The 10,678-nt window shown below is 33.8% G+C and overlaps 1 protein-coding gene across 1 annotated transcript in view; it reads left to right on the top strand.

Annotated features, from left to right (window-relative positions):
- Window positions 1-10,221, top strand: part of LOC129228695 (uncharacterized) — a 70,914-nt gene extending 60,693 nt beyond the window's left edge. The window contains exon 3 of the mRNA XM_054863379.1: window positions 10,124-10,221. Within this exon, the coding sequence (XP_054719354.1) occupies window positions 10,124-10,221 (98 nt within the window). The remainder of the gene's footprint in view (window positions 1-10,123) is intronic.
- Window positions 10,222-10,678: the final 457 nt, after the last annotated feature.

Genomic DNA, 10,678 nt, shown 5'->3' with positions numbered 1-10,678 from the left:
ATGGAAAGGGGGGTAAATGAAATGTCTACGAAACTGGGAAGACACTCAAAAAATCTCACAAAATTAATCTTGAAAACGTTCAGGAGTTGTAAAGAAGTCAATTTGGGTAATTCTCAAAAAATCCAATTCGAGTTAGGTCAATTATTCTTAAGTAAAGTGAAACAGTTTAAGTATAATCCTGATCTCCGTCAAATAATTTCCAGCGCTACACCGGCTATCTAAATTATTGTATAATGTATAGCTTCTTACCGGAACTATCGCCTCAAAATACGGTCAACAATCACTACAAATCCTGATTCTAATAATGTCCTTTTAGAGTGAGAACATCAAACCTTTAAAATCCCCCGCGTGAAGGAAATCAACTGTTTCTAAATAACGTAAACGGTCCTGATTACAATGCCAAAAAGTTCAGAGTGAAAATACCATTAAAATCAGAGTAAGGACAACAGTTTTTTTTTTTTTTTTTAATTCCCATTTAAATGAGGACAATAGTACGAAAAACTTTTCATTTCGCAAAGAGAAAAATTCTCAAAAGTCTCTATTAGAATGGTCTCTATCAGCGTTTTCAAATAACATTTCCCTCTGATGATTTCAGTCAAGATTATTTCCAAAAATCTTCATCAGTACAGGTCCGATAGAATAAAAAACAAATAAAAAAACAAAAACAAAATAAAAGAAAGAAAGAAAGAACAATATACTCCATTGTCGCCATTAAAATAGGGACATTAATTCCACAAAATACTAATTAGCATCATTAACCCTTAAAAATACACACAAAAAAAAAGAAAAAAGAAAATGAAAAGTTTCATAAAAATTTTAAATAAATCGCCAATGTACTAACGTAGTCGCCTGGTAAAACTGGAGATAAGAAATGAATTTGATGGATTAATTTACATTTTAACAGTAGTTTTAATGTTATTTAAGAGTGTTGTTTCACTAATTTGGCGGATTAAATTTAACTTTAATACCTCATAGTACTTAATGATCTTTTTACCAAAATAATTTTGGCAGAATTTTTACACTTTAATGGTACTTTTGTAATGGCTGCAGCGCCAAAATTTTTAAACACTCGTCCCGAACACGTTATAATAACTCTTCCTATCAAATAAGTTTTTAAAATGTCATTTTGTTTAGTTTCATTTTATATTTTTGCAATTAAAAGCAGCGTTAAAATATAAAATAATAAACCCAAATACATTATTAATCGCCAAAGGATCACAGTACCATACATTCGCCAGAGCCTCGCCAAGTTTATGAATCTGAGTAAAATGTTTGTATATTCATAGGATATGATTTTTAATTCCAAACAGAAGATGCTATAAAGAAAATGTTTGCATGTATTTGGCCGTTCCTGTCGAAAAATAAATATTTGTTCGACGGTAACTGGGGGTAGGGGGGCGGTCTATATTTCTTAACTTTATTTAGTTACCAGATAATTGTATGCAGCAAAAAAGCCCGGCGTTGCCTGGGTCTGTAATAATTATGAAAAACAATCGCTACTTTTATTCATTCTGTGCTGTAACTGAAACATTTCAAAACACACCGCTTTGACGTGATTAAAAATAGAGCTTCTTCCTAATCCATGAAAGTAAAATGGCAATAAGTATGATGAACAAAATAGTACTCTTTTAGAAACGAAAAAACGATACTTAAGCATATACAAATTTGAGGAATTTCCAAAATATGAAATTAAACTTCACTTGTTTAAAAAGATATTTATCTTTTTCTTTTTTTTTCCCCCGAACATAGTCTAAAATCTTCTCTATATTGCTAGAGAAGTACAAACTTTTAAAAAACGTAGCCGCCCGTAATCCCTTACTGTGATTTAAAATGTTATTAAATTTGCATTAATCGTATTAAGATACCTTAAATGAGGCTCCCCCTCCCTACTTTGTAAAACTGTGTGTTACTAATTTTCATCGAAGAGTTAGTGTCACCAAATACTGAGATACTTCTGGTGATTATAAATGATGCTACCCGAAATATTTCCAATAAATAGTGAAAATTTGGCAATTGTTTGAATTTAAAGACAAATTAATGGAAGTTTTTGTGCTGTTTACGGATTTGCTTAATTTAGTTGGCGAATTATTTCACGTGTTAACAAAATTAATGAAAGAAATATTAAAGAAATGGCGATATTTGGTTACATGGTGAAAACTGAGAAACGGTAATGAGTAGCCTTTAGCTTCAAAAACAGCGACAGTTGAAAAAAGTTCCAAATGCCTTAGCTATTGAAATGATTCCACAAAAAAAGTTTGGCTAGATTCCTGCTGATCGATTAAATACCCAGTCAACAGAAATAAATGTAAAAAAAAACGCATTAATTGCCTCAAAGGCATTAAAATTGAAAATAATCAGCCAAACCATGTATTATTTGCCAATTTTGTGCAAAATTCTTACTTCAAGATTTAACTTGAGAAAAGATTTGAACAGTCGCGAAAAGCAAAGATAGTCAAACATACAACAATTGTTTCTATCGACAGGGAGTTGAGATGATACACTAAATACTGTATTGAGTTGAGGAAAGCCTTCGAACATGGAACTAAAAAGCTCATAACTCGTCTTTTATTCTACTTAGAAATTTCTAACAGGTGCCATCATCAGCAGAAAAATCGGAGCTTTCGATGGACATATAATGTAAATATGTGCAAGTATTTTTTCATCTCTACACTGTAAAAACGATTCAGAAACGTTCCTGGAAAATAATGGGCAGCTGATGTGCCCAATTTCTTCCAGTAACATATCTTGGAAAAACCAGGGACGCTTTCCGTTAAAAGTCAGTAACCTTTCTGAAATTACTCTTGAAACTTTATGAAGACGTAAGAAATCTGCCATGTTAAAGTCATTCATGTCTCTAGAACCTTCTAGAAAAATTACGTAGGTTTAGTGTAACTGATTAGAACCTTCTTAACTTAACAAGAAAGCTCCGTAAAAATCAGAGGAACCAAGCATATCTAACGCCTGCAATTCCCGCCTTGCAAAGTTGTAGCTATAAACTGACATTTTCACTCTCATTGGGATTTAGTCAATCTGGACAGACCGCAAGCAACCTTCGACCGATACACTTAATAAACACGCTCATTCAATCTTTAAACTGGTTGCTAAAAATATTTTCCACAACAGTGAAAAGTCTGCACGTGTGCAACTTGTAGCGATTCAGGAAACATTTTTGTGAAGATACTTGTTTTTACGGGGAAATAGGTGAAAACGTGTGAAATCCCGAGACGTTCTACGGGAATAACCAGTAACGTTTCGGAATTTTTTTACAGTGTATATTAGAGAATTTATACGAAAATTGTGTTTTATTGCTCCCCTAAGGGGGTTTGCCTCCCATAGCGGGATGAAAACTACCCAATGTGTTATTCTGATGAATAAGCTATATTATTGTAAAGTTTCATCAAAATCCGTTCTGTAGTTTTTGCGTGAAAGAGTAACAAACATCCATACATCCATACAGACAAACTTTCTCATGTATAATAGTATTAAGATGTTGTTGGTGCTAACCGTATGTTTTGCTCTGGAAATAGGATTTTAGGGCCGTTCATTAATTACGTAAGGGTGCTTCAGGCAATTTTTGACCCCCCCCCCAATTTTACGTAAGATTTCATTTCGTTTTTCAAAATTTAAAAAAAAAAAAACAGATTTTACATAACTGGAATCGTTATTAAATTCACTGATATTAAATTAAATCTTTTTGAATGAAGAAATATTGACTAAAAAGTTGAAATCTAGACTTAACGTTTTTTCGTTTTTCTTTTTTTTTTTTATTTTTTTTTATTTTTTTTTATTTTTTTTTTTATGACGCGATACTAATTAAAAATAAAACATGCCATACGTAGTGCCATTCTTTTCTTACACTTTTACACTATTCATTCTTTCTAAAACAAATAAAAAACAACTCATCCTACATGATCATCCCTATCATGTTTTTACCTTCCAGACGCAAATGAAATATCATCCTTGCCAAACCACTTGACCGCTCGATTTCTAATGTAAAATGTCGACTTGGAAAACATTACGTAAGAATGGGTTTGGCCCCCCGCCTCCCACCATTCTTTGGTAAGGGTATGTAGAGAATTTTTCAACCCCTCCTCCCCCTCGGAATCCTTACGTAATTAATGAATGGCCCCTTAAGAGAAGGGATTGAGCTGGTTTTGAGGTAAAAGGAGTTTTTGGGAGCGGTGTTCAATCAGATTGAGGGGTCCTTGTTCCGAAGCTTGTGAAGTGACTGTATCAACAAAGAAACAAAGAATTATAAAATTATAGAAAAGAAAAAAAAAGGTTTTAAAATTTAAGTTTTGAGCTGTTTTTTCTACTAAACGCCTCATATGTTCTGCAGTAGTGTAACAATGGGGTCTAGCGCCCCTGGCTAACTAAAGAAATTGCGCCTCCGCCCTAGGGTTGCCCACATGGGAAGTCACCGGAAGTCATTGTGACCTCCAAAAAAAAATTTTTTTTTTTTTTGGAATATTTTGATAAGTTGATTTGACAAAGAGGAGGCAGCATTTTTTTTCTCATTTTCTTTTTTAGAATTGTTTTCAATTATGCAAATGTTCCTTCTCAATAGATGTTACGTATGTGTCTATAGCTCTTTTTCTTGCGAGTTTATTTTTCCTGCATTTTTCAAATTTTATGATCAAAAAAAAAATTATTTAAAAAAAAACATCCTCTGAAATGCCGCTCCCCTGACTGCTGCGCCCCTGGCGAGAGCCAACCCCTAGTTACGCTACTAAGGTTCTTCTTATGTTTTGTTTTCTCACAACGAACATACTTAAATAATGGTTCAGTATTATTATTTTTTAAACATTTTCTTAAAAACAATGAAATTCCGAAAAGAACATATATTTTCAGCGAAAACGTTCTTTAATGTTAATTTCAAATTCCGGGAGAACAATAATTATTCATTAAGAGGCTCCGCTATGCATGCAGAACGACTAAACGATGGTAAACTCAGCTTTAGAATTCAAAAAATTTTGAAACAAATAGAAGCTTTACAATCATGCAAGCAAAGTCATTAGCAACTAAAGCCATGAATTTAATTACATCTTGGAAAAGAAAACTTCCAAACAAAGTATAAATATGTGATTTGCTGCTTAGGATGAAACAGTATTGATCGCTGCACGTGCGAGCTAAATTGATTAATGTTCACTTATAATATTCACTAATTATTGAAGGTAGACAAAATGCAAGATTTTTATATTTGTTTGCAAAACTATGGGCACTCAGCTAAATTAATCTTTAATTATGTTAGGGTGAGGGCCATTAGTTTAGAAGTAACTTTTTTGCTAGATGTCGAATGAAATTAAACAGTGCTATCAAAAATCCTGAACATTTTGTACTTGAATGTAAAGTATAAGTTTTAACGGTATTAATACACATTCGTCGCAAAATCAATGATGAATGAGCTCAAAACGCCTTGGAATTACGTCTTACTTACAGATAAAAATGAATTCAACATTTTTGGTTATATTATTACACACACGGTAAATAAAAGGAAAAAACAGGAACTTAATCTTAAGAACTTATTTGGGCCAGTTTATCAGGACGGTGAAGGTGTTCTTGTGTGAGGGTGCATATCGGCATCAGGACTTGGTAGTTGGGAATTTTTTGATGAAATAATGAATCATGTTGTTCATTCAAATATTTTAAAAACCAATTTTAAACTCTTAACCAAAAATTTGGTTTTCGGAAACAACTTTGTTTTTTAACACGATAACGATAAGAAGCACACGGTTTTCAACGTTTGCGTCTATAGTGCCTCAAAAATTGTCCTAAAGTTTAGAAAATACTCCTTCACTCTCCAGATTTGAACTTAATGTAACATATTTAGAGATATCTGGAGGCTAGATTACGAAAATACGGCTTTGAAACGAAAATATATCTAGAAACACTAACACTCGAAGTGTGGTTGAACACTCAGAAATTACGCAAAAAAAGAAAGAAAAAAGAATGAAATCTATTCTCAGACGTTTAAAAGGTGTTGTTGATACTGCATGATATTCTACTAAATAATAAATTAATGATAAGTGAGATTATTCAATAATATGGAGACATTTTTAAAGTGTACGAAAACTTTTGTGAAAAAAAAAATATTTCCGGCACTTTTAGGTTTTTGATTTTTAAAAAATTAAGTTTTCATATTTTTTAAAAAAAATGTCATGTAGTTTTGTTGAAAATTGATCATAGATCTTATAATTAAACACCTATTCCGAAATATCAATTCTAACCAATGGATAGGGTCTTATTTCATTGAAAGTCGTAGGTGTACGAACACTTTTGGGAGCCACTGTATATCCCTCAATATCCCTCATAATCATATGACTCTCAATTTTTACCTTAATTAATAAAATTCGGAATATTTCAAAAGGTAATATTTGTCACTCACGTAATTAAAACTTCTTCCCAAACATAATTTCCTTTGAAAAATACCATCGATTTTTCGTTTACTTCAAGTAAATGCGAGATTTCTTCAAACTGTTCATGAATCGTGTAAATAAAGCTCAGGTTTGAAAAACATTTCCTTTTCAAGGATTCAAACTTAAATATTGGATTTGGAAATTCTTTCACCGGAAATTTGCAACATGTTTTTGAGCTTATTTACATATTTTAAAACATCTAAGTTTATAATTAAAATTTTGAGGGAAGTAGTTTTTAAAGTTTATTTACCGGTGAAGTAATAAAATCACGAATTTGATTGCGCCGTTTTTGGTTCTTCTTCTTTTAGTTTTCTTCGATTATCTTTATCTTTACTAATAATAAAGCTGAAAGTCTCTCTGTCCGGATCTCTCTCTGTCTGTCCGGATCTCTTTCTGTCTGTCAGGATCTCTGTGACGCGTATAGCGCCTAGACCGTTCGGCCGATTTTCATGAAATTTGGACAGAATTAGTTTGTAGCATTGGGGTGTGCACCTCGAAGCGATTTTTCGGAAATTAGATTTTGTTCTTTTTTTTTATTCCAATTTTAAGAGCATTAACCCGAGCAAAATTATCATAAGATGGACGAGAAAATTACCAAGTTATCATAACGTGTAACCGTAACATGAGCAAGCCAATTGGCGCGAAATTCATCATACATTATTTGTAAATATACAGGCTAACAAAAAGACTTAATTTTCTACTACGGGCAAAGCCGTACGGGTACCACAAGTAATTAAAAATAATTGTCAATGTTTTAAGATAATGTCTCAAAACTTTAATTTTACTGCGTGGTTTTGATTAATTAAAATTTAAAGCCCCCGATGTTTTTTTGTGTTTGGTGTTTACTCGAATTTACGTTTTGGACGACTTTTTATTATATTTCGTTACAGATTCTAGTTTATTTTCCATTTTTACTAATTAATAGTCTTTTTTAAATATTAGCACATTCAGTAAAAACACATTTCTTGGATCGTGGAGCATTTATCAATGCTGATTTCAACCTTGGATATTTGTGCTTGTCACTCTAAAATTTCACAATAACAAGATAGCAGCCTATTACATAAACTTGATGTGGACTACCACACTGTAAAAACGATTCAGAAACGTTCCTGGAAAATAATAGGCAGCTGATGTGCCCAATTTCTGCCAGTAACATATCTTGCAAAATCCAGGAACTTATTCCGCTAAAATTCAGTTACCTTCCTGACATTATCCTGGAAGCCTCCTGAAAATTCAGAAATCTTGCTGTTAATAGCCAGTCGTCTTTCTGGAAAATTAATGTAAACTTAAGAAGGTATAATATAATACCTTGGCTCATTCCTAATTTATCAAGGAAGTTTCAAGAGCATTATTGCAAACATGGCCAAAGCTAAGCCGGATTTGCTGGTAAGTAACGAGAATTTTACTCGCCTGCAATTCTCGCAAAGAAACGTAGTCCATACTTATTCGCTCCTTTTGGGAGCTTAATTAGCATTGACTTGCCGTTACTGAATCGAAGCCAATACACTTTATAAGTACGCTCAGTTAATCTTGAAACTGGGAGCTAAACATATTTTTTACACCATTGAGAAGTGTGCATTCGTGCAACTTGTAGCAATTCAGGAAACTTTTTGACAATGATACTGGAATTTTCCAGGAAGTGGGTACAAACCATTAAAATCTCGAAACGTAACACGGAAATACCCAGTAATGTTTCGGAATTTTTTTACAGTGCAAGACACATTTCAATCAATTGAAAAATAAAATATATTTGCATGAATGTGATTCATTTAATTTCCACGATCATAAATTTCGTATCTTTATTTTTGGCAACGTTTCGTAATTTTTTTAAATATGTACAGTGGCCGCCGCTTATATGAATCTCGTTTGCTCTAACAGTTTTTATTCCATAAAGCGGCTGATTCAATAAAGCTAAGTTCTGTTGTTTTTGACGATTTGATTTATTCAAGTGGTTGATTCAATAAATCACTGATTTAATTAACCGGCGTTCACTGTACTGATTCAAACAAAAATCCAAGCATTTCATTTCCGTTTACTTGTATCTGTAATTTAGAGGGGAAAAAAATCCTCACCTCTTATACTCGAACTTTACAGTTAATAGTTACCTCAAACTAATGCATGATTTCAGAGTTAATACGGGAAAAGGTCCAGGAGTCGTTCGAAATAAGCATTTGTTGGTCATTAAGCTATTTCCATGAAAATCTGGCGAAAGGAAAGAAAATATTTGTTAAATTAAGTAAGTCTCCTTCAAACGCTACGAACCTATTGTCCTGATAACAGTTTTATAGATAAGTTATTCTTTTCCTGGACTTTAAAAATACGGAAAAAAGGTAAGAATCTCTGTTAAATTACGCAAAAACTCCTTTAAAAGCCACGGATCAAATTTTTCAGTTACAGCTTCACAGAGAAATGTTTTTCCTTTCTTTCTTTTTTTTAATACAAGGAAGGTAAAAAACATATTTCACTGTAATAACGATTCAGAAACGTTTCTGGAAAATAATGGGCAGCTGATGGGCCCAATTTCTTCCGGTAACATATCTTCCTATTCCTATTCAGAGTCACAACTGACTACAACTGTATTTATGTCGAGAACTGCATACTAAATGCCTTGCCTCCATCATTTTATATGCCGATAGATGGCAGCACCATCACCGGATCGAACAGTTAATGTGAATTTAGAACTAGTCCAGGAGCTAATAGCTACCTGGTGCTAGCACCCCCAGAGGTATCGTTTCACTTGGAGGACATTGAGACCACGAGCATATTTAACGTCGCCCAGTCCCCTTTAATGACGATGGTGGGTCTTCGACCATCGAGGTTCGAACTCAGGACCCTCCGGTCCCGAATCCGACACTCTACCGATCGGGCTACCACGGCCCGTAACATATCTTATGAAAACCAGGAACATTTTCCGCTAGAATTCAGAAACCTTCCTGAAATTATTCTGGAAGCTTCCTAAAACAGTCAGGAAGCTTTCCGTTTAATGCCATTCGTATCACTGGAATTTTACAGTAAACTTCGGTAGACATACTATAATATTTTGACATCTTCCTGCGTTTCCAGGAGGGCTCGAAAAGCAGTATTGCAGACATGGCCAAAGCGAGATCGGAACTGCAAGTAAATATCAAGCATTGTACTCGCCTGCAATTACTGCCAAGCTACGTAGTCAATAGACTGGTTTGCGCCCTTTGGATGCCTTATCAGTCTGGACGAGCCGCAATCGAACTGGAGCGGGTACATTTTATAATTACGCTCACTTAATCTTTAAACTGGGAGCTAAAGTTGTTTTTTAGGACAGAGAGTAGTCTTCATACGGAAATTTTGTAGCAATTCTGGAAACTTTTTGACAAGGATACTTGATTTTTCCAGAAAGTGGATAAAAATCATTTAAAACATGAAACGTTACACGGAAATACTCAGTAACGTTTCGGAATGCTTTTACAGAGTTGATGTAGAAACACATGGACGGATGAATATATTTGTTAAGTTGCATAAATGATTGTCCAAAAGCTCTGCTTCATTGAAAAGCCCGTCTATGAACGAACATTTATTGCAGGTAAAAAACTATTTGTTGTATTTTCCGACGGGTTATTCGAAGGAAATAAAGAACAATTCAGTTGAATACGTATTTTGAATTCAATTTTAACCGCGATATATTCGAAATAAATATAATTGTTATTAAATATTACCTTTTCTTTCCATTGCAGGAAATCGTCATGGTAGTGTGGTTCACTGTGGAGTTCTTCCTAAGACTTTGGTCTGCAGCTTGCAGATCCAGGTACCAAGGATGGATCGGGAGATTTAGGTACTTAAGGAGTCCGTTTTGCGTAATAGGTAAGAACCGTTTCGTTCAATTTCACGCTCAAACGGTTTCTGTTCATAAAAATCGTAGTTTTTGATCTGATTTACTTTGGACATCTTCCTGGTGGCTGAACATGCATCGCAGGTCTTCAGCCACTTTTTGAACACGGATACTTTTCCCCTTTTCCAGAACACTTTGAAACGTACTTTTTGAAGCACTTTTCAGCGCACTTATTTGTTCAGTGCACTTTTTTGACACTTTTGGGGATGCATTTGAGTGCATTTCTTGAACAATGACACATATTTCTTCTTTTAAAACACTTTGCAGCCCCCTTTCTCGGACACTTTTAACAGGACTCATGAAACACTCTCAAGATTACAGCAGTAGTGTGTGCTTTTTTTTAAAATTTCTTCTTTTAAAACACTTTGCAGCACCCTTTCTCGGACACTTTTAACAGGAC

The sequence above is a fragment of the Uloborus diversus genome, chromosome 8 (genome assembly GCF_026930045.1).
Source record: "Uloborus diversus isolate 005 chromosome 8, Udiv.v.3.1, whole genome shotgun sequence".
Lineage (NCBI taxonomy): Eukaryota > Metazoa > Arthropoda > Arachnida > Araneae > Uloboridae > Uloborus > Uloborus diversus.
Note: the sequence above shows the minus strand (reverse complement) of the source record. Positions and strands in the feature narration are given on the sequence as shown.